The following is a 25,333-nucleotide window of genomic DNA, read 5'->3' as shown; positions in this document are numbered from 1 at the left end:
ACAACAGAACAAATCTTGTATTAATCAACAGCTGAATGTTATTTTAGCTTGCTATGGCCCAAAAAAGGTAGCATCAAATGTTAATCTCATATCACATTGCTTAATATACAGAATGATAATTAGAAATAAGTCAGTGGTGAGACTTTTGTTTACCTTTTACCACTACTGTATGTCCTTGAATGACCAATATTGGCCTAAATAAAGTCTTGAATATGTAAAATAATAAAGCAAAGGTAGTCAGTCACCTTGCCCTCTGACATGAATGAATCATGCTCTATTCAGGAAAGTGCAGGAGATAATCTTCGGACCTGTATTAGTCTCGAATCAGCAAACTGCAGAAGCCTGTAACTCATTTTCAAATGAACTTGAAAGATGTTTATGTACAAACTGTAACTGCAGGTCATGTAACTCCATACTGAGGATTGTACTATTCTTTTTTAAGGTAAATTCCACAGACATAGGGAGGGAACACTTGCTGGAAATTCTGTGGAGCTTTTTTTCCACTGCCTCATCCTCTCAGAGGAAAAGAAAGAGGAAAAAAGGAAAAGAAGAAACGAGGTTTTTGATCTCACAGATGAAGGAATGGCTCAAAGGCTGGGAAAGTAACAGAGGATAGGGGCTCCATGCTAAAATACCCTATACCTCCTTTAGCCCTTCTCATATTGTTCTATTCCCTCCCCTTTTTCTACAAATTTTTCAGTCTGTGCTTTCTTCCTCTCACTTTTTAAGGCAGACAGATGCAGATGTCTGAGTGATAAACATGTAAGAAAGGTTTCAAGAAGTGCTAGGTGGTCAGTGGTGTTTGACCAGTGGGCTACGCTGATGACCTGATCCTGAAGAAATAAATAGTGATGTTTCCTACTTCCCAGGCATTGAACGGTCTCCTGCCAATGCAGTGCTGCTCAGGCACTGGGAAGGGGCACTCTGGCAGGGATGGGTAAGAAGCACAGACAGAAGGCAGTGATCCTCTCCACTCAATAAAGGAGATTAAAATTGAACATTTTGCTATCACCAGATCTGCACAAGTCATTACATGGGATAATGCAGACACTAACTATTTTTTATTGCTGGTGCTTACTGCTTACCGGATTGTGCCGCTGAATAAAATAGGATCTTGGAGAATGATTGACAGCCTGGATCTCAATGTCTGTAATGGGAGCTTAGCGATATCAATACCATCAATGATAATCCTTCCTATTCAAAAGAAAATGGATAGTCTGATAGACTGTTTATCATAGCACACAGCTGCCAGCAAAGACAGGGCTCGCTTTCAGCTTGCAAGAAATTACAACAGGAACAGGCCTTGAACTGCACATCTCTTTATTCACCAATGAAACACATTTTGGTTAAGCAGTGAACACAGTTCTCTTGAGACTAAGCCTCCGCTGTGAAGAATATATCTGTAATATTTTATGAATGATTATACACACTACTTATCTGTTTGACCATTACAAACATCTAGCAAACAAGAGGTTACTTCAACCAGGGACTACTTAGGAGGGGAAACAATCATTTCAGAAAGCCAAATTACTATCAAGCATTTTGAAAATTTATCTCCAAGTACAACTGGCTTTGCATACGAGGCTGTGGGCAGCGTGACTGGGAAACTGAGGCTAAGACTTCTGAGATGCAGAGGAAGACTGGCTGTGAGGCATGTGGACATGGTGCACGCAATAGGAAGTATGGCAGGAAATTCCAAGGCAGCAGCCCAAACTGCAGTTCCTAGTTGTTGTGTCTTCTGGGCCCAGCCAGTCCTAGCTGTGCCTTGTGTGCACATATTTCCTAACATTTAAACACTTTCCCCTTTTATGCTTTGATTCTACTGCTGTGATTTAGCAGCACAAAAGGCTGTCCTCTCTCACTCTGTGTGGCTCTTGGACTTTTCCTTTTGTCACGTAGAATGAGAATTTTTATTGATCCAACTTATCAAGGGCATAGCTGCTAGACAACAAATGATACTGTATTTAAGCGAGGCTGGAGAGACTATCTCACAGATTCAATAACTGCACTTCAAAGCTGCTGCTATTAGAGAAAGGAGTATCAAAACATCTTCAGGAGCTAAACTTGACCAATAGGAAAAAGTGGGATCTTACCCTCAAAAGTGTCAACCATTCTGAAAAAGGCAAGAGAGAAGGAGGATTTGCCACTGCCTGTTCGACCGCAGATCCCAATCTGTGACACAGAAAGTAGATGAACATCAAGTAAGTGGAAATGGATAATGCCTGTACTTGACACCTGAGAGGAGAGGGTGGAGGAGCTGATCCTCACGTCCTCCTGACAGGTCAGTTGAACTGAACTTGCCATAACAGAGTTCCTAAGTTCGCCCTTTATCTTTAGGGGTCTGAGACATTTAGGGTTAAATCAAAGCAGCAGAGAAACAATAGGAGAGTGACACAGAGGAGCAGAGGGAGGGCTGGCCAGTGCTGCAGAGGTAAAAAGCTTAGGATCCTAAGGTGGCCATTGTTGAGCAGGAAGGACAGACAGGACTAAGGAGGAGAAAGACAACTGAGAGAGAAGAGGTGCAAAGAGCAGAACAATGACAGGAGTAAGGACAGGACAGCCACATGGGAATGACAGTAGTAGGTCTAGCTCGGGTAGGGGCCACTGTCAATTTTGGCACTGTGTGCTCACAGCAGGGCACTGGGATACTGAGTAGCGGTGTGTGGTTCTAACTTCTCACTGTAACATACTCCTAAGGACACCAAATTAAAATGTAAAAAAACCCACAGACCCCTTTCTAGTGCACTACATTAATTTAATAACTTTTACAGGAAAAATTCTGGAGTCCGGTCATTAAAACATATCATGGTATGTTTTTTGCAAGTCTGTGGTTTCTATGATGTGCTAGTCTAAACAGAGCTGCTCAAAATCACTGCAGTTCTTTACCTTTTGTCCTGGAGAGATATGAGCATTGACATGCTTCAGGACTGGCTTTAAGTTGCTGTCATAACGGACACTGAGATTCTGGATTTGGATCTCACCTCTGTCTGGCCAGTTCTGGGGAATCTGTGAGGGAGCTGTATCAGGAGCACAGGGGGAGCGGAAGAAAAAGAAAAGAAAGAAAACAACCAACCCTTTCATGATAAATTCATCAGCTCATTAAGTGATTTAATAAGTTATTCATGGTCATAACACTGCAAAATCATTAAACTTTCAGCAAGCTCTTTCTGCATGCTGCACAATACTGCACTCACAAAGGAGCCCTTCATAATTTTCAGCTTCTGTTTTGAGAAGGCCATTGATTCTTTTCACTGCACCCAGCTGGATCTCCATGTCAGCCAGGTTACGAACCATCCAGTTCAGATAGTTAGACACCTGAAGTAAAGCAAATAAACTACTAAATTCCATGCTTTCAGCTGACACAAAAATCTGGAGAAGTACCATAGCATCATTTGACCAGCATGCAGTTTATATTCCTTCACAACAACACTTGTTCAGCCTTAGTAAGCTGAAGTTGTGAATGAAGTATATACTACACATCAACAGGATGACAATGACAACTTCAGGTCAAATTTCCTAACTGCAGCGCACAGATACTTTGGTACTATGGAGTTCTCTACCAACATGAAAGAGGGAAGGAAACAGTAAAGAAAGACAGATGAAAAGACGTAATCTTGGCAATTAAAAAGATTTGACAATCTAGAATAATATACTGGGGCATAATTACAGTTGATGCACTGAAACAAAATTATTCTTCACAATGAAACTTCGCCATATTTTGTTGACATATTTGAACAATTATTTCAATGTGTATTTTATCTAAAAACTGAAAAAGTATACACACAAATATGTCAACCTTTTAATGTGAACTGAAGTTAACACATGTTTTCAGTGATATTACAGTACCCACTATAGATGTACAGACACCTTCGATCTTCCTGTTCATCTTTGTGCCCTGAAGAATTACAAAAAAATGTTTGGGAGAGACAAAAAGGGTCCCAGATTCTTACCATAAGAGCATAGGTTAGTCCCAAGCCTACAAGTCCTGAAGAGAGATTATTATACAGGCAACTGGTAATAGAAGTGACGGCGGCTATGAGTACCACACATGCTCCAATGTACTCCTGAAGGAATATGAATAAACTCCATCACTATAAATCTATAATGGTGAAAACATTCTCAGTAACTTCATATACTGAATAACAAACCCTTTGCACAGCGTGAAATACAGGCAGAAAACACACCGTAACTATATACTGACCCTGGCTGGGAACCCATTCTCATTGTCTTTAGCATGGCTGTGCTGTTTGGCAACATTATTGTACATAGAAGGAATTGCACGAACACTCCTAATCATCTTTGGAAAAGTCAATACAGGTATCTTCAGCATTTAATAGAGGTGGCTGAAACACTCAGCTGCTGTTACCTGAAGTAGGTTAGGGAGTGCTCATGTGGTCCTCTCTGTGAGCAGGGCCATGGCTGGTTGCTTTTGATGGGAGGCACAGCGATTGGTACTGGGTGCTTATCCTCTGCATCTGTTCGAACAAGCTGCTCTAGCACAGCATGTATGTACTAGCTGGAGTATGTCTATTTAGGGTGAGTTTTTGCTGTGTTAATTTAAATCATTAAAGCGATTCAACTTCCCACAGAAAGGCTTTGAGTAAAATTATATAATGGACTAGAAAGTTAACTCTGTAGGATGGAAATCTCTCTATGTTTGTACTGTGTTTAGTGCTATGGGCATTGATCAAAACTAGGGACTTTAGATGCTCCAGGAGTGAACACGTGAGAGGACAATGAAGTTTTATTTAAGTCATACTCAATACCAGAAGTAGCAAAAGGTACTGGCTACCACAGAGTCCAAAATGGAGGTATGAAGTACCATGAAATATGAGTTGATATATCCTCAGCACACATAAAAGGAGCCCGTGTTACCCACAGCAGCAGTACTATACCTGTACCTTACAAAGTCTGATACAAAGGTCATCATCCATAACATAAAAAGCTCCTTAAATTACTTCTCAAAGAATTATTTTTAATAAACAATTTCTTGTGCCGCGCAGCTTTACCAAGCACTCTAAGGAAAAGAATAACTGAATATCTTTGGCATTCTTTGGCTGACCCAAAACAGACAGAAACTTGTCTACATCCTTCTCCTTAGCTTATTAAGACAGCTTCCAACATGTTGAAGCGTTTCTGGGGGAGCCACAAGGCATAAGCCTGCTGACACTGACAAACACAGCTCCATAAGGTATTCTGGCTGGCTGTACAGCTTGACCAATTCTCTGATCGCTCTTCTACACGTAAAAGAGCCAATGTGATCTAAAAGCTATTCTTGTCCTGGAGAAACAGCTGCAGGCTATGGGGAAAATTCATACTTGATTTAATTTCCATAAGCAGGACAGCTTGGATGCGTTTTCATTACAGAGATATATATATATATATATATATATATATATATATAGGGTAAAAGTGCAGCCTTGAAACACGGATGAAGCTGGATAACTGTTGGATGCCTTATCAGATTGCTTGGAATAAAGTCAAGTCAATTCTTTGTGAATACACAAAAATAATGTACTTGCCATGCGGACTTCCAGCCAGCGATTGGCAGCTGTAAGGAAAAGGGAAGCAATGTTGTTGGAATCTGTGTATTCAAGAAGCTTTTGTCGAAATTTGGCTTCGTACCTAAAAAGGGGGGGAAAAAAAAAAGTGCCTTGGGGTATTGGAGAAATAAAAAGTAAAAATTAATTTAGGGGCCATAAGCTCATGGGGAACTCAACACAGGGTCTAAATCGCCATGCCAATTGTTCAGAGTGGCATCATACATTGATTTGTTTTAGACACATGAAAACTGTATTTGGAAAGTAAGTACAGGAGTAAACGGATGCTACTGCATTGATGAAATTCCATATGGGATTTATGGGTCCTGCTGGGCCTTTTCTAAACGTACGTTATTACATGGTAACTGTGAGAGAGAGAAATCTGAAACTGAAACAGAAATTTAAAAATGTGCGTGACCAAGAAATAATGCATGTATTTGCGAAAAGTATCAGCGCTGCAGAACATAGTTCTTCTCACTTTATCATATAAACTAAAGTTTTAAAATTTGTATTATTGCAGGTCTTTGAAACTGTAATCACCTATGAAGCATAAACACAAAGTACCTCTGGGCGTGGTAGCTCCAGCTGTTAAATGTTTGTTTGTCCTTATCACTAAACAAATGGAGCATTTTAGAAAACATATTAAAAACACATGGTGCAGCAAAAACAACAGACTTGAAAGAACTGTTTTCTTTCCACAAATAAACTAGCCACAGAATATAAAATAAGGTTAATGGCAATAGGTCTGTTTCAAGTTTATTATAGTAGATCTGCTCTCACTCACACTCATGATTAGAAATAGCTGCATGAATGAACTCTGCAACGAACTCAGTGGCTATGGAAGAGGACCCCCCACTACACCTAGACTGGGATCTTGGCGAGCATACAAGTCAGCCACTCACCCCTTTTACCTGGGCACATTTATTTGGATAGCTATAAATTAATGTGTTGTTAACAATAAAGTGGATCAATAATGATGTCTAATAATAAAGGAGAAGGGTGGCACAAAAGCATTTTTCAGGGTAGTAATAGAAGCTTGAAGGCCTGAAGACCTGGTTTATGCACTTAAGAGTTTGCCCCCCCTTTTTTTTCCCCCTCTATTACATTAGTAAGTTCAACAAAATATATAATCTCTCCCTATAAAATTTGCCTTTCTTATATCTGTAGAATATTATGGGTGCAACAATGACTACTTATTTACAAAACACAGCTCTTCTTACACTGGTATGAGAGAAAGATATGACAATGTTTTAAGTAGTACTAAGTACATGGTTTAGAGAAGCTTTAGAATTTGTCCACCACAAAACATCTTTATCCTCCTTATGAGTACAGTATAATAAAGTTACTACTTTACATAAATCATTTATGTTTTTGAGAAAAAGAAAAAAGTGCCCAATTGCCAATCTGTGGAAATATTTCAGCTGTTCACAACTTATCCATAACATGCACATCTACCATATGCAATGGAGACTAGTTCCTAATGCCCTGGACTGGCTCTGAGCGCGTTGGTGCGTTTGCATAGCCCAGAAGGGTCATTCCTGAAAGCGAGCACTACCATCGTGCAGCGTCAGAGCTCGTAAGCCCTGTCTTTCCCCAGCACTGATTACCCGAGGCACCATACCATACAGAGATGGCTGCACTGCTTCTGCAACTAATTGCATCACATTCAGCCTTGATATCTCCATACTGTGAGGCGCTACGTGGGGCAGATAAGCCTTAGAAGGTGTGAGGTATGCATCATGAGTCAGGCACGCATATGTATGTGGAAGGGGGATGCAAAGTTAGCACTGTTGGTGGCAAACTGCAGAAACCGTAATTTCTCTTCAGAAAGTGTCCCCAAATTACCAGGCTTCTCAGAATACAGCTCAGTCCTTGCAGAAACCTTCATATTTACTATATTTACTTTTTATTGATTAAGTAGCACCAATGCTGTCTGAAGCACCAGACAACACCTGCAAACTATAAATCAGGCCAGGACTTCTGCTGAAGATGTATTTATAGCTGCAACAGTAGCTGTCTCTGATCTCCCCCCTGGATTTTTTGTACATTTCTTTCCTTAGGCATGCTGAGCAAGTGCAGGACAGAGAGTTACTGAGAGTAAGGACACTCCAGGAACAACTGACACCTCCTAACTATATGACTGGATTCCTGAATTAGTGTTATTTTTAGGGATGCTCAAGCTAGCAAGTCTGAACTCCACTCCTGCTGCATGTTAGGCAGCTGAGAAGCTACACGGTCCTAAAAATAGCTACATTACCAGCTGATGCGGGAGGCTGGCAGGCAGATGGAATACAGAACTCACTGAGCACATTTCTTTTTGGGTCAGACGCATGAGTTAGTGCAGTATTTAAAAAAAAAAAAAAAGAGGCAACAAATATGATCCTTTGACAGGGGAGTCAATTCAAGGTGACAAGGGGAATCAAGTGGGAGTGCTTCATATGACTGAAAATAACAGCTAGATGGCATTAAGTATTATTTATTGTAGTAACACCTGAAAATTCACAATACTAATCTCCTACGAATCCTTTTGATAAAGTAGAAGATTATATGGGTAAGTGAGAAAAGCAATGATTAAGAGAGAAATTGAATTTCCCTAAAGTGAACATAGACATAGCCACAAACTACAGAACACTGTTGGTGCTAAAAAAAATTAAATATCCAATAACAGTAATTAATAATGGAAAAAACTATGCTGTTCTACCACTCTTCAGGAAGCTATCTTCAGTCAAATAGAAAACCTTAAACTGGTTGTTCTTTCATTGAGCTATTTATATCCTATTTAGAATAGTTTAAGTACTGGTATCATTAAATGCAGGCTATGCTTTTCATCTCTTTTTTTTTTCCTCTCCTCTAAAAGTATGGAACAAACTTTAAAGTAAATAATTATGTAGCCCTATAACTTTGTACATTATTACTATTATAAAATTCCAATGGTAGATTGAGGTTGTGTAAGAATAAGTACTTCTGTTTCAAAGGTGGAATGCCAACAATAATATTTAGTTTGCAAAATGTGTAGACATCTAGATGAGATGGGTGTGGAAGACAGTTGACCACATTTGAGACAACCAGGAAAAGACAAGAATAGCACTAGTGTAGGGAAGGCAGCCTGTAAGCTCAGCAGTGGTTCTATTGGTACCTCTGCGTGTGTTACAGACACGGCAGTCACACTGTTACACAACCCAGGCGCGTTATCTCGTATTCCTGGGCTGTTCCTGGGCACTTATGTAGACAGAAAAATGGATCAAAACAGGTGATGAAAGAATGTCTCCAAGTTGCATATTTTCAAAACCTGCATAAACAAGCACGTTTTCAGCTAGCAACCTGATAAATAACTTTAGGTGCGACTGTATCCTCTGAAGTTACTAGCACGCAGTCTATCTTACTAGGACATCGACTTACACACAAATTACTCTGGCATAACAAGTTACTGTGTATTAGTTGTTCCATGGAAACCGTCCAAGTGCATAGTCTGCCATACTGCACGCTGCAGTAATTGCAAGCTAATTTAGTTTCTTAAATCACATTTGCCGAGGGAGAGGGAGGAGAGTTACTGCAGGGCGGCTGACACACATTATCTTGCTTTTCTACAGTAACTCTTTCATGTAACAAAATTCTTGGTTAAAGTTCCTTACTGGCTATGAGTTCCCCCCTTACCAGTGCTTTGGGGACCCGGATTTTCCAGGTGATCCAAATGGCAATTACTTATATCTGCAGGCTTGCAGAACAGAATCAGAGATACGGATATTCAAAAGTGAGGTAATATATTTTCTTAAAACCATACCTGAAAGCTCGGATGGTGGTTAGGCCTTCAACAGTCTCTGAAAAATGGGAAAGTAATGGTAGCTGAGTGCTGTCATCCAGCTGCTGCAGGTCCCTGGAGAGAATTATGAAAAGTAGTAAATAAATAAATAAATAAAATCAGTTTTCCTGTGCAGTTTTTCTCCTGAAAGAGACCCCAGGACTGAAAGGGAACATTAGCACAATGGATATATATGTAAGGCATAAAAGACAGGGCTTCAGATGGATTGCAAGGCAGTCCTGCAGGTGTCTGAGCAGGGAAAGAAGGAGATTCCAAGCAGGACTTTTCTCTTTAAATTTGAGTACACAGAGTGTTGGAGCTCTGAATGGGCTTTATCTTCTTTTCTCCTATATTGCCATTTCTTATACTGAATTGTTTATTCATTTAAATGCCATTCAGGCTCTAAGCTGAATACAAATGTATTGGGATACTGCAAATAAGAGCACCAGCCAAAGAGAAGGCAGAATGCAACTTCCTCTCTGTCCCCTCTCCATCCCCACATGACAGTACAACTTCATACTGAGCTAGCAATATAACCCATATATTCACTGGAGTTAAGTGAGAGTCTGCAGAGATCATTAGGTCTCACTTCCTGCTTTCACGTTTAACCATCAGATCAGTGGAAGCCTATCTGGAGTGAAATTCTATTTAGTCTCAGCTCCTTCCAGCAGGAAGTAGAACTGGTTGCAAAGACTATGCCGAAACGTCTACACGAAGGGACAAACACAGAGTGTTGCTGCCAACACTTCTTTTCTTGAGCACCGCTGGGAGGGGAGCTGCATGACTCTAGAACGAGAAAGCCACAGACATGGTTAAAATTTTTCAATTTGTTAAAAACTAAAAGGCATCCAGAACAACTGAGTATGTTAATGCATGCTGGAGCCTTAACAGGCAGTAGAGCTACCACTGGCCTCTCCCTGGCTCTATAGCTTTCCATCCCTACCCCGATGGGTGGACACCAGTTTTTCTGTTCTGTCCTGTTACCACGTTTCTTGGATGTGCCCAGCATGCAGCCCTTTGGGAGGACAGGATCAGGCTGTTGTTTTGTGTCCTGTGAAATCTAAGAAACTTTGATGATGGACAGAAACCCCGCTGATGACTCCCAGAAGTTCTGCCTGAAGAGCTGCAGACAATGACACTTGTAAAATGCTACATTTTCACTCTAGTGGATTTGGCTCATGTTCAGACAAGGCCACGGCTTTGACAGCACTGAATTTAAACAATACGCTCCCTCGTACTGTATCATGCATTGCAGAGAATGTTTCAATTGCCAGAACGATACTGGTCTACGCTCTTACCGTGATGCGACTCGGAAGTATTTCTGTATGAAGTAACACATGATTGCAAGGGGAACCAGGGCAATGAGAAACATCGGCGTGACGTATGAAATGACAGCAAGAGCAGATACACACAGCAAGGTAGAGCGACTCAAGCACTCCAGGGTAGCAGGAATGTGCTGGATAAATAAAATAAAGAGGAATAAACACACAGAATTGGAGAAATAAATACATAACATATCAAGTTAAAACCAGCATTATTTCATGTTCCTTTCGTCAGGTCACATGAGGAAAAATATTACGAGAACTTGAAATGCTCAACATGTAGGTCTGCTTTGGAACTGACTGCTAGGTTTTGGGAAAGCCTGAAGGGATTTCTACACAGCAGCTTCATGTCTGCACTGCGGAGTACATCACATCAGGGGATTACAGACAGGATGCAAAAAGACAATTTCAGGGTTCATATCTATCCTAGGCACTAGCAATGTAGTCTGGAGTAAATACTGATAATCTGGATTTCAGTCATTTCTGTTTTGGGCAATAGCATTTGCCCATTTCTCATAGACATCACATGAATGGGTTTACCCACTTTCTGATTAGATGTGGACACCCTTAATTTAGGCATATTGCTATTGATCTACTTTTTCTTCCCTTTTCTATAAAAGAAGGAAAAAAATTAGACAAGACTCACTACAGTTGCATAGCATCTTAATCAAACAATTTTTCAACGTGAATTTAAAGATAAGGAATTCATTCTGAACCTAGCAAGTCATGATGCAAATAGATATAATATTCACAATTACAGATCATCAGTAAACTGCACCTAAATGACAGAATAAATTATAATCCAGTCTTTCAGACATGGAAAAATACGATATCTTTGGAGCTTCAATATGTTTATTCAGTACCTGGTCGATGGTGTTGCAGTCGGCTGAAAATCTGTTCAATATACTACCCAGAGGTGTAGTTTCAAAAAATCTAAAATGAGACAATGAATAAGAAAGATTACAGTGTTGACAATCACATAGTTTTAACTTTTTCTTCATCTTCTTTAAGCTGGAGACTGTGCCAGAGACACAAGGGAATAAGCTAACAACCATGGAAAAGTCCTCGTTTGTCATTTTTCCATAATTATTGCATTCCAGAAAAAAAAAAAAGGCTGTCTTGACTGTAACCCAGCAACAGCAAATGCCTCCCCAACTCCCTTTACTGCCTAAGCTATGCAAATCACACAACTGCATTTAAAAAAATCCTTTCAGATTTGCAAAGGACACTTTGGTTCATGAAGAATGCAAACAAAGTTCAATCCCAAGTGTTGCATGATCATATTCATTTTTCTGGAAATAGAAATGCAAAACTAAGAACAATTATTTGCATAATATATTAAAAGGCCTCTCCTTTACATATACATACGCAAAATACAAAGGGCATTATTGCTTTGTAATTGTTAATTGTTCTATAACTTACGTTTAACTTGATATCTAATTCTGTTCTAAAAAAAAAAGTTTCTAAAACCACTGTGGTTTTCTGTACTTACTGGGTCAAATATAGTTAACTTAAAACTAAGAAGGTATTTTTCCTAGTTCAGCAACAGTTGCAGGCATGAATCAAGCTGTGATTCTCCTTCCATGCAACAGTGTTAGAAATAAAAGTTACTCATGACAGTACAGGCCTTTACTGCTATGTGTGCAATCCCAGTGTACTCTAATGATGCCAGTGATGATACCTGGCTAAGCTCATTATCTTCCCTGTGTTGTACAATCACTGCCTGACAGTAAATATTTTCAATGATTAACATTATGACGCACGCTCTCTGTGTATAAACTGTGCAACCTATTAATCAATAATTGTGTTTTCTCCTTAATAAAAAAACAGCAAAGAGAAATAAAACATTATAGGATGTAAATCTCTACAGTTGCAGTTAGACAGGAGAGGCATTTAACTAGTATGTAAGAATATAAGGAGCCCGAGTACTATTTTCAAAAATTTCTCAATAGTTTGGCAGCTGGTGATTTTCAATAAAGCTTTAAAAAATGTGATTCACAGCCATTTCATAATAAAAATTGTACCTAGAAGATTGTCTATAAGGAATACAGAATGGCTACAGTACACAGTTTGTATTATAATCAAAGGAATACCTCATTGGTGCCAAAATAATCTTATTTAGTAATGAAGAGTGCAGCTTTTTGGTGACTTTTAAGCCAGTCCACTCCACTGCTATTGATGTGACAAGACATAATACAATCCCAAGACAGCAGAGAATGCTGAAAACTTTTGAATATGGAGAATGGTTGAAATCCTAAGAAATAAAGAAAGAGAAAGAAAATTATTCATTGTAAATTATATTTTAAAATTAGTAGTAAAACAGAAACACAGAATTGAAAAAATGCAAGGAATAAACCCTTTTTTCCTTCTCAAAGCCTCCTTAAACTAAATTGCCAATGTTTCTTGACCATCTTAGTTCACAGATAATTATGCTTTGGAGTGGGGAGTGTATGAATGGAAATAAGACACAAATTATTAATCTAAAATCACAAAATAGTGTAAAAAGTTGAAGAAATCCCCACATCTGATAATTCTATTTGAAGGAAAAAAAAAGTCTTCAAAGCCTTTATTATGCTTTTGTCAGTTGAGTCTATTCTTTGAATGAGAACAAGATAGAATACTTCTTATTTTAAAATAATGATTTTGTACTAAAAGTCAGCATCAGTAAAGTATTTTTCAGAGATGAAAGCCTGATTCCAGTGAAATCAAAAGTAAACTGCCCATTCACGTGGATTAATTCTAGCTACTAAATCCACATAAATAAAATAATGAGTTTTAAAATATTTCCACTATTGCTTTGTACATACAGAGTACCCTGCTAGGTCACACTGTGGTCAGTTACATGCAGAATTCACACAAAAATTAACCAAAATAGTATGTTCATCATAAATATTGGGGTTTCCCATATGTTGCAAAATCTGAAAGCCCTGCTTGCAGTGAGAATGCTAGACCCAGGTCTAGGTGTATCAGCTAAATGATGAAGAGATTAGGAATATAGCAAAAGGAGAACAACAATGTACAAAACCTAATTGTTACTTTATTGCACTGTACACCCGAAAACACATTAACCTGCAACCCCCCCGGAGCGGCTCTAATACTAGAAATAGAGCACACTGTGTACAAATCTTCAAGCAGAGGTTGACGGGGAAGATCAGTGCACGCTGGTGAGCGGGAAGTCATGTACCTTGCACACGGAGCAGTTCCTCAGCTCTAGCTCCGTCTTCGCCGCGATGGCATCGGAGGTCCAGCGCGCCAGGCAGTAGTCGATGGCCACCATCACCGTGTGCTTCAGCAGCTGGGACAGAACCAGCAGCGGCAGGAGGAGAATTCCCGCTGCGCTGAGGTACTTCCCACAGGCTCTCCAGGGCATCTTGGCTCTCTGATGTAGCACCGACGAGAGGTTGTCCTCGTCATCGCTTTCTGTTGCTTCTTCTACAATGGGCAAGGAAAAAGTACATACGTCCTGACTTTCTCTTACACACCTCTCGTAGGAACTGGCAAGCGGCAGTTACAAAACAGGACTTACCATACCAGGGAGAGAGCAGTTTTAAGGTAAAACTACCTGCTTAGACATGCATGTAATAGCATGCCTAAGTATTATGTTTAGCACAGTAAAAAGTTATCAAAAAGTTTAGCACTAACGGTCAATGTCTTCAGCCATGTTTCTGTAATTTATAAACAGTGGCTTGATAAAAATTAACTGCAATTTTTTCCCAGGTAAAGCCATAAATAAGTCTGATAAGATATTGTTAAGTTTGAAGACTCACCCAGCACAAATAATTCAAAATTAATTCATCCATTCTCTCATTATCAAATTGCGTTCAAATATTTTAAAAATAACTTGAAAGTCTGCAGGAAGCTATGACTTCTGAGTGCTTGAAATCATTGTAGTCCAGAGGTAACCAAAAGGGAAGCAGCACTCTTATGAATCACAACCCACCTGAAGAATGACGATTTTCTTGCCACGCTGAAATATGTTAATTCATTCTAGTATAATTTAACTGTAAAATAGTAACGCAGTGGTAATGGGCCCAAAGATGTCTTTTTACCTTCATCATCTTCATCATCTTTCAGCAGAGCTTCCCGGGAGTACATAGTCCTCCGGAGATTTGTTCTTTCCAGAACACTTTTTCTTTCAATTATAGTCTCCTAAAAACGGGACAGATCATGTGTTTTTAATTCAGGAATGAATCAAATAATTACTAGCTGTGACAGAATTTGTTTCCAGTCAGGATATCAGTGAAAAAAAAGTGAGCATCTTACAGCAGGTAGTCATATGATTGATTTACTATCTCTGTATAAATCCCCACTTAAATCATATAACTCACATCATTTTCAGGATACCATCTCAATTGTTTCAGAATCTTGGAGTCTTAACAGATATCCCTGAATTAAGAAGAACTACAAGATTAATCTCTCAGTCTTGCTGTCTCATATTATTACGAAGAAAATATGTTAATGATTTAGAGCCTGATACATAGTTATGTACACCTGAAAAACTTTTACCCAATGCAATGAGTTAATTCAGGCACACTTATAGACAGTTTTCAGTACTGCACTTTACCAATTCTTTGCCACTAAAATGGCTCCATTTAGCATTCCTTAGGCAAAAATATTATTTTAAGGTTTCACTAATGAGAATTGGTCAGAGGCAAAAATACTGAGGTGTGAGATGTCCAGATGCAGGAATTTTCTTTAAATAAATAGATAATAATGATAACGGTAACAATAATAATGCATTCATACTAAGTTAGAAATAACACAGCATGTCAATTCTTCCTAATGCTTTCAACCTAAAAATACTTTGTCACATTTTTTGAAAATGTTGATTCCCTGCCCATCAAAAACCTTCTCCAGCTCTTGATCTTGTCGATTCATTAGTGTTTTCCAGTGTTCAAAGAGCTCAGTCTCTGATTTCTGAATGTCCTTGAGTGTTCCTTCTCTTTGGATGTAGCCATCTTTCATTGCAATTATCTAAAAAGTTAGAAACACAAATGGTGAGGCACAGTCATGTACCCTTACTTATTTTAAACACATGTGATGCCTGGACAGAATTTTCTCCTCTTTCTAAATAAAGAATTATTTCTGAGAACCAATCTGTCTCTTAAAAAAAAGTCTAGTTATCTCTTGACTCTATCCCTTTTACTCAAGATGCTGCAAAACCAAAAACTGCTTTTCACACTTTCAGAAAGGAAGGTTGCTTTTAAGTAATCAAGAAGAACGGGCTCCCTTTCGGCTGACAGGACAGTGCATTACTCTTTCTCAATATAAATCACTAGCAAGATAAGATTTTAGAGTTCTCTTACCTTTCTAAAAGGAAAAGGCTTTTAGCCACACACTGCGCACAGCACATTTTGCCCCCATTCAGGCAATTAGATGTGAGCATGCTGGCTCCACCATCTGTTTGATATTGCTAACCTGATAAGGAAAAGCTAGGGAATTTGTATCCCTAAAGCTTTTAAAAGCATAAATAAGGGACACAGATTGGAGGAAAAAAAAAAAAAGTATCTATGCAGGACAAAGCCTGAAGGGTGTGGTTTCCAGGTTAATACCAATGTAACCACACTATGCACATAACATAGCTACCTTAACTTTAGGTCTGACAAGGAGAACTGGAAAACGAGGCATGTGAATTGCAACAACATCAGAAAATAGTTAATGGTGCTTTTATTTTTCTCATTCCCTGGGAACTCAGAAATTTCCACAGAAGAAACAAGAAATATATTCCATTTTTTGTTAAGAATTTGCACCAGGAAAAGGAAAACAAACAGGGATCTTCTTTCATTCAGAGAACCCGTAATTGGACTGGGTCCTCGATTCTTTTGAGGGTTTTCCCAGGAAGATTTAGGGGGGGTTATCACATATATACTTTAAATGATATTTTTCTTCAAATTTATTAATAAATAAGAATATATATTTCTGCTGCACTGCATCCTGTAAAACTCACTTAGGTTTAATGAGAGCTTTGCTTGGGAAAAAGACTGTGAACTATTTCTTAATAAATAATTATTAAACTTAATTAATACAGCTCCTTCCTGTCCTGCAAGCTGTTTGGACCAGAACATTATGTCATAAAACATTATTGAAACCCAATTAGAAGCTAATAAGCATAATATAATTCCCATAAAGTATCTCATAAAACACAAACACCTAGAAATGGGTCCAACATTGGAAAGGAAGTGAAAGAGATTATAAAAATATGAGGCCATAGCTGTGTATATTTAAAAAAAAAAAAAGAAAAAAAAAAGGCCAATATGTTTAAAAAGGGAAGCTAAGATAGCCCTCAGAGGGAGGGCAAGGAAGCAGAAAATTCCTGTATCCTCAGAGACACTAACAGCAAAACCAGACCTGTGCGAGAACAGCAGTAATCTTTCAGGGCACCAGCGCACAGCTGAGGGACAAGGACACAGCAAACATTGTAAAGGATAAATGTTTCCCATCAAAAACACGACTACAACAAGATTAATGTCTATCTGCAACTTCACAGGAAGCCAATATGAAGAAAAGAAAGCAGCTGAAATATGATTATTGCTTGGGCCAGAGAATAACTGTGCTGCTGTAGCCTGTGCAAGCTGCAGATGACAGAGAAGCCCTGCTAGGAGACTAACTGCAGTAATCAATCCCTGTGGGCAAGAAGGCATATGATATTGCAGCCAGATAATTGTAGAAGTAAGCACGAGGCCAGCATGAACCAATGAACTAAAAAATTTCAAACTAAACAAACCTCCTTACCACGACTTGCTTCATCTTTAACATTTGCAATTGCAAACTGTTATAGGAAAGTATATCTTCATTTTGTCTGCAAGCCACAAGATTTAACAGAGGAACTTAGCAAAGCAATTGAATGATTGAATTGAATTTCTTAAAATTTTGCCAAAATACAAAAGGCAAAAATGTTCTTGATACATTATCTACTACTACTAAATGCAAAGAAATACTGTTTTATTCTTTATATTTCTGTGCACTTCAGTATCCATAAAAGCACCTTTTTCTGTGACAGCACAGACAAAAGCAAATATGTTACTCTAACATTTCATTGTTTTAAGATAAAAAAAAGAACAAGATTTTGAAATGTAATTAATGATTCTGGATACTCAACATATTTTAAATGTAGTCTGCTTTCAAGAGAGTATTAAGTATCTGTTCTACAAAAAAAAAAACAGATGTATTTAGCTGTCCTAAGATGGGAAACTCAAAACTATGGCACCTCAAACTCACTTGATAACTTTTGAAAAATCTGAATAATGTCTCTTCTCACTAAATTACCCTTTGATAAAAGAGATGAAGTGAGAAACTTGTTTGTAGCAAAAGACATTTTCCTGCCACTCTCCTGCCTCCTCAGAAAAAGCGAGAAGGGCTTTCTTACCCAGTCCGCATGGGGCAGGTATTGCAGCTTATGGGTTACCAGCACAATGGTCCGCTTGTCTTCCCGTAGCATTTTCAGGATCCCTTCTTGCATGAGATGGTCACTTAGGTGGATATCCAGTGCAGAAAACGGATCATCCTATCATGAAGAAAAGAGGTCAGCTCTATAGACAATCAAAAGAAGATGATCCTCAGAAGATCAAAAGTGTGCTGTGGAATGGCTTTCTTAAATTAGATAACAATAAAGCCTGAACTGTCACTTTGCAAAGAGCAGCCAAACATATGGTAATATTAGCTGTGTAAATGCTATGATTTCCTGAGTTTTCGGGGGACTTGCCCCTCTCTTAAAGGATGCATTTCATAGACTAAGTGCAGTATGTGGTTTCTATTTAGACTCAAGACAATGCTGCAATATGTATCTTGTCAGCTCTACCATTGCATTCACATGCTCCTCTGATCTGGCTCAGACCTAATCATCCCTTTGGGCCCCTCGTTTGCGCAGAGCCACCCCGTGTGCAATGCTGCACTCCTAGGCACTGTAAATGTCACTTTGGAGAACATGATGTTGCACTGTCGAGTCAGGCTAAGCTGCTCATTAAAAAAAGCACTCACCATATATGGTTATAATTAGGCACTGATTATCAGACACCTGGAGAAGTCAAGTTCATGCTACAGGACTGCTCTGACATGCAACAAAAAAAACGTTGAATGAACGAATGTAATGAAGAATGAAATATGTCATGAATTATCACATGACTTTTTCATATCTGCAAATATCACAAAAAGTTTAGGTAATAGGAAGGGTTATTGAATATGAGACACACACTCCTGTGAGAGAAGTTTTATAAGCATTTGTTTACAAAATCAGTCTTAAAAGAGCTGGATGTTTTCAAGTATTAACATATAGGATTCTGGATTATTTTTGAAAGATTAGTAACTGGAAAAATAAATTTATTTGTAGATGCTTTTACACTATCAAACTATATGAGAACTTGCTACTACTAGAAGATGACTGAGTATCCTGCACAAAAGCACTGGTGTGAAGTGACGAAGAAAAAAACCAAGTTATAGTCCAGTACTGGCTCTGCTGCCTTGCAACACTTGGCCCAACCGCTCTGTACTTCCTGCTTTCTGTTCAGTGTCTGGAAATGCCCTGCACATGAAGCAAGCACATATTTATTATGAAGCCCGGTTACGGGGAAAGGTCAATCACAGTAATCTCCTAAATTTCAAGGATGACTTCTAACATGCACAGCTTTTCTAACCCCATGCAACTGCCATGCCTGGCTGCACTAAGTTGGATTCAGAGCTCCTTGAAAACTGAGCTTAAGAAGGAAGGTCTTAGTTGGAAGAGCCAGCAAGCCTACCCACGAGTGTGTAGGATGCATCTGTTTTCCCACCTAAGTTTTAAGAGCCTGATCTCACTCCTTTTCCCATAGCACATCTGTTGAAGCTGAGGCAGGATACACAAAGAACAGTTCAGGGTGGGGAAACAGCTTAGTTTGTTGCAGAAAGGAAACACCTTTGACACAGGACAACATTAATTTTTTGCCTGAGATATCTTAGGAATTTTTATAAATACTGCTGAGACTATGAAATGCCTAACAACCAAGAATAAGTACAAAAAGAAATTTCAACAGACAGAAAGGATAAGCACCAGCATTTCAATTTGTATCCTAATATCTATCTATCTGCAGTGTTTACAAAGTGCTTCTTACCAGCTAGCTAACAATTGATATAAAATAACTAGTGCACATTTGATTTAGCTCAATGAAGCCTGATGGTCTGTCTGTGTGCGCATTACTCATCAAATATTCTAAATGCTCGCATCCCGTGCTTCTCTTCGCAGCATAGACATAATGGCACCTACTCACCAGGAATACAACATTTGTCTGCTGGTAAAGTGCTCTCGCCACACTGATACGTTGGCGCTGCCCTCCAGACAGATTAATACCCTGGAGATGAAAGGGGGGGGGGGAACAAGAAAAACACAACTGTAAAACATATACTGAATATGAATATTTTGCTTGGATTACCCAGAAAATACTTTCCTGACATAGAAACCCAGAGAAACTTTTTGAAAGCATGGGTCCGAAATTCAGCTGGGAATATTGCAGACTAATTGTTAGAAAAGCCAGAGCGCTCTGTCAGGAACTGTATGCTATCCATACCAGAGGGATGGGAAACATTTAATGGTTTGTGGTGGCCTAGACACTATGCAGGCATACCTAAACTACTAGAAGTTAGCCGTAAGAGTCTGGCTCTCTCCTGTTTTTTTATACCCATAATTTTTCAGCAGGGCTGTCATACCGTACTAGCTCCATCATATACCACACCTGTACTACAGTTACTGTAATCAGTAACTGTTAGATGTCCTATCAGACCACACTGAGATGAACATTACCTGGTTACTACTGTTTTCTGTCCTTAGTCTTGCTACAAACCTGCTCTAAGTTACTTATCCTTCCTGTGGTCAAACTGCAGTTTCACAAACGCTTCAAGCTCTCATAAGCCAATACTGCTGCTAAAAGAGGCTATCTCACCTTCTCCCTGCCACTTTTTCCTTCCCCTCTGCTTCCCTCCTTCTGTCACAAAAACATTTGTTCCGCTAGACCATGAAATGGGTTGGGAACTAATCCATCTAATATCAGCCTGAGAGCTGGTGTGGAGGGGAAACAAATAGATTAGGTATGGAAATATATCCTTGGTTTCTTTGCAGCAGCAGCGGTGCCAGTTTAAGCCAGAGTAAACTGTTAATGAAATTGTGACTTCAGTTTCTTTTATTGCTATTCCCTAATTTTCCCGGATGTGATAAAGCTTAATTTGCTGTTTATTAAACACTTGCCATTTTTGAAGTGAAAGTGCTCTAAAATCCATGAATTATTTATTTTTATGTTACTCCTAGAGAAACTAAGATTTGCACTGTGAAGCCAGGATACCTGAGGTAGTGGCCACAGAATTAGTCAGACATTCTGATAGCAGCACATTTAAGCCACTGCATCTCACATGAACGGCAGTGTTTCCATGTTTACCAAGCAATGAGCTTTCAGACTAATGACCCAAAAGTACACTGAACTCAAAGATTACTTTTGTTGCCAAATAACCACTAAGATTTTAAGAACACAACAAAATAATAAAAAACCTCTATACATTTAAAACAAAAATAGAAGCCTGTTTACTGACCCTCTCTCCAATCTGGGTTTGGTCTCCATGAGGGAGAATGTCAATATCAGGCTGGAGGGAACAAGCATCAATTACTGCTTTGTACCTGCGGAAACAAAAAAGGTAATACAAAATCCACACAGATACTGCTAAAGAAGCACATTTCCTACCTGTAGAGGAACAAAGATTAACCAGCTGGAAAAATCACACAGTGGAAAAACGTATTTGTTAGCCACTAATTGTTCTAATGGGATCTCTTTCAATCACAGCCAAGTAAATACCATTTCAGCTAAGAAAGCATCTTAGGTCAGCTTCCCAATTAAAAATATTTAATAGTTAAAAACAGACAAAAGGAGCACAAGTTCTTCCAAGGCATATTGTCATTGTTTAGCATTTAACTTATTCTATGTGAACACAAAAGCACCGACCTGTTTCAGGGAAGGGGGAAGATGGAATACCAGCAATGACTTTTAAATCCTTTAAAATATTTTGTGAGCTTTCAAACAGAATAAAAAGAGAGCCATTAATCCTTCACGATATACCTAATATTGGAATCTTAATAAACATCCCCACTTCCAAACTGCTAAGGTCATTCTAATAAGACAGTTTAACTAGGCAATTAGGTGTAAGAAGATAACACTGCACGCTGCATGGACACGGTCCTTGGAAATGAAAACACTTCTACACCAATGTCAAGTGAGACCGAACTCTGTCTTTTGTGTTCTTCAGGGAAAACATGAGCAAAGGGGAGGCCATGCAGAACACCGAGTCTTCTGTCATATTCAGGTAGGTGTTTTATGTTTGTTACTGGAGTGAGATGTCCCCAGTGAGATGGGGACCCACGCGTAAACTGAGGCCCATGCAACAGCCAGTATTTAGTTAAAAGGGGAATAAAGCATATAACAGTTCTGAAAGCTGTTACCTCTGCTTATTAAAGGGGCTTTCAAATGTGATATTCTCTTCCACTGTGGCATTGAGCAACCAAGGCTTCTGTGATGCATATGCTACTGATCCTCTTTTCCTAGAAAAACAGGAGTTCCCAGCATGTCAGTGCAATAGGGGTTACTGGAAATAAATTTTCTGTTAAAGGAAGAAACTGGTAATATTTCTTCAGAAATGCAGCCTTTCATTTCTGTTCTTTAGGACAATCAATAGGTTTCCCATCAAGGAAATATATGAGATGTTAAATTCCCAACAGAACACTGCTACTGTTCACCTAACTAAAGAGTCTGTTCTTTTGAATTTCAGTTTGTTCCCTATTTTCTGCTGTGAGGTGAGTTTTGGAGAAGCTAGTCCAAGTAAACCTGCTTCTTGAGCAGTGCGGATGGCAAGAAGAAAATTATCGAAACCAAGTATCAGCTCTTACTAGAGAGACTTACAAAAATGTATATCAGATCACTATTTAGGCATCACATTTCAGAAGTGATTTTCTAAAAAGATGTATTTAAAGTGTCAAAAGCGGTAACAACTACACACATGCACAAAGGAACCTCTTCCCCCCATTTATTTTCCCCACTTTAAAGAGAGAACTCCAGGGCCATTAGGACCCCATGGGTAAAGTTTTCCTATGTCTATCTGAAAACAGTAGAAGAAAATACAGGGAAGAAATCTCTGCTAATTTTCCTCTTGTGGAATTGCCCCCATAATGGGCCATCAATGGGGCAATTTATTAGTGAGTGGCCAACAGGATCTCACCATGCACATTTTATTTCATATGGATTATTTGCAAACAGAAGTATCTGTCTGCTAATGATTCAGTAGTGCTTTTGTGGCTATTATGCACTAAAGGCCTCTAAAAGGCAGAGCTGTGAGAGACAAGATTTTTTATTAGAGCAACCACTACTGTTGGAAAAAGTGGACAAACTCATCAGCAAATCATGTTTTTTCCAGAAAAGGGCCAAAGAAGGGATCATATACCTAAAAGTATATCTGTTTTCTTTCCGCTATTCCAGCTGATCCAATAAAAGAATTGGCCTCTCACCCAAACGTGGCCTTTGCCTGCTAGACAGCCTTTACAGCAGTCTAGCTGGCCACAAACGCAATTCAAATCATGAGCTACAGGATGAATAAACCAGGTGCCTTCCCCCTCGCCTCCCTTCTTTTAAATCAGGAGTTAAGGTCACTAGCCCAGCTCATTTTTTTCAGGCTTTCACCGAGCTTGCTTAGAAGTCACTATAGGATTCATTTTCCCTGATGATCTGAAGGAACATGCAGTTCTGTAGGGCAGCAGAAGATGCTACCCTGCAAGCAAGCTTCCAAGCTCCAAAACCTGATTGTTCATTAGAATTTAATTATGCTTTATGAATTCCATTACTGGAAAATGAAACAGAAACAAAGCAAAACAAAAAGGCCTTAGGAACCCAGCCCATAGTGCCAAAATCTAATTCAAAGAGACTTCAGGTCTGCCTCAAGAAGAAAGCATTTTTTCGATTAGTATGAAAATCACATCCCAGTGATTGGCGAAAAAATTGCTCAGAGCATTTTGAGATGAACGTGTGCTCCCTTCCTTTCCTTTTTATTGCTTGAAACTGTACCTTTGCCACTATTAATTTTGAATGTGATTGAAAAATTACTTCTAATTTATTTTTAGAAAAATAATAGCAAAGCTTTTAGGATAAAAGTTTTCAAAACTTTTGTAAATGGTCTTCTTTCTTTCAGTGAAGTTACAAGCATTAGCAGTAAGATTCACTCCCCACTGAGAACCAGCACACTGCCTGTGAACACCATCCATGTTTGGCTTAAATTCTGCTTTAAGGGCATTGGTGAAAATTAATTACTGCAATGAACTTGTTTAAATTCATTACAAATTTAGAATGGAGTCAGTCCTCTTAAATTCAATTAATTTTAAATGCAAATTGACACTAAGATGACATATTGGGCAGACTGCATTTGGAGAGAAGCAAAGAGCTTGCAAGTGCTTGACCAAATCTACAGTGCTGCTTAGAGTAACCAGGCACAGCCAAACAAAACCTTTACTGCAACCATGAGAAGTATGTGGCCAAAAATCTAGAGAACAAAATATTCTTAAATGGAGCTTGGAACACTTTTTCTCTAGAAGTCTGCCTTGAACCTACTTAAGATTTCACACTTAAAAGACCTGATGCAAACAAATGGCTTATCAGGCAAAGACTTAGGAAGAATTTATTCTGCAGGTGGAAGTAACTGTCTGCTACCCCTGGACTGCATAAACAAACATGCACGTTCATCAATGGAGTGTACTTTTTCCCCCATGCTAAAACATGATAGACTGACCATAGTCTCTTAATTATCACAAGGAGGCAGACAGCAAAATCCAACCTTATAATAAATGGAGAAAGCCTTCCCTGAGCACACTGCAGGATATGCACTTTGATTAATACGGGACCAACCCAGTTCATTAATTTAGAAGCAGAGACAACACTGTCAAGATTGCTTGCTTAAAGTGAATTAATCTAATTCTATATTCAGATTTAAGTTTTGAAAGTCCAGTAGGGCCAGTGTGCATGTTAAAGATCCCTGAAAATAAGACTACTCCGTAGACATTTACATATGAATCTAGGTGCCTTAATAAACCTATCAACAAGTCTGAAATTGTTGGTAATTTTAAAAAGAAAATAGACACACTTAAAACACAATGGAGTTATGATTGTAATGATATAGGAAATAATACATGGCAAACCCTTTCTTGTATGTCTTGGATTCCTGACTACAGTTTTAACTTGATTATTTTGTACAATTCATGAATTTCCAGTGTTAATCAACAAGTCACAATGAAGTGCTCTCCAGACATATGCAAGAAATGTGCACTGTCCTGTCCTTACTATATCATTACTGCATCTTTATATACAATAAAATACGCTTCCATTATTTTCAGCCTGACAGTAGGTAATAAAACATTCCGATTTCGATACTCCTGAGAATGTTTCTGCATTTTTGCTATTGCCATACACTGCTAGAGTCACCTGCTTGGTGTTTGTTTTTTTTTAAACTTGTTTTTGCTTCTAAATCTTGCAGCAGCTGTCTGCTGCATGCATTCAATTTCCAAGGAAGAACAATTAAGATGAGACACTTCTGAAGAATATTCCAATTAGTTTTTGAAGTGTTGTACCTGAATTCCATGTCAACAGAAGATTCTTTCTCTGGGCTGCAGAAACCAAACATAAATT

At 38.8% G+C, this 25,333-nt stretch overlaps 1 protein-coding gene across 1 annotated transcript in view; it reads right to left on the bottom strand.

The window, feature by feature from the left end:
• ABCC8 (ATP binding cassette subfamily C member 8) overlaps positions 1–25,333 on the bottom strand; it is a 78,722-nt gene that overhangs the window by 6,514 nt on the left and 46,875 nt on the right. Inside the window, exons 18-35 of the mRNA XM_067295514.1 lie at positions 25,276–25,311; positions 22,111–22,209; positions 21,210–21,294; positions 19,901–19,981; positions 18,028–18,165; positions 15,510–15,635; positions 14,711–14,810; positions 13,846–14,093; positions 12,755–12,915; positions 11,525–11,594; positions 10,638–10,795; positions 9,322–9,414; positions 5,523–5,625; positions 3,951–4,064; positions 3,195–3,315; positions 2,887–3,017; positions 2,094–2,172; positions 1,086–1,194 (exon numbers count right to left, since the gene is read on the bottom strand). Of these exons, the coding sequence (XP_067151615.1) occupies positions 1,086–1,194; positions 2,094–2,172; positions 2,887–3,017; positions 3,195–3,315; positions 3,951–4,064; positions 5,523–5,625; positions 9,322–9,414; positions 10,638–10,795; positions 11,525–11,594; positions 12,755–12,915; positions 13,846–14,093; positions 14,711–14,810; positions 15,510–15,635; positions 18,028–18,165; positions 19,901–19,981; positions 21,210–21,294; positions 22,111–22,209; positions 25,276–25,311 (2,052 nt within the window). The remainder of the gene's footprint in view (positions 1–1,085; positions 1,195–2,093; positions 2,173–2,886; positions 3,018–3,194; positions 3,316–3,950; positions 4,065–5,522; positions 5,626–9,321; positions 9,415–10,637; positions 10,796–11,524; positions 11,595–12,754; positions 12,916–13,845; positions 14,094–14,710; positions 14,811–15,509; positions 15,636–18,027; positions 18,166–19,900; positions 19,982–21,209; positions 21,295–22,110; positions 22,210–25,275; positions 25,312–25,333) is intronic.

This window comes from Apteryx mantelli, chromosome 4, assembly GCF_036417845.1.
Source record: "Apteryx mantelli isolate bAptMan1 chromosome 4, bAptMan1.hap1, whole genome shotgun sequence".
Classification (NCBI taxonomy): Eukaryota; Metazoa; Chordata; class Aves; order Apterygiformes; family Apterygidae; genus Apteryx; species Apteryx mantelli.
Note: the sequence above shows the minus strand (reverse complement) of the source record. Positions and strands in the feature narration are given on the sequence as shown.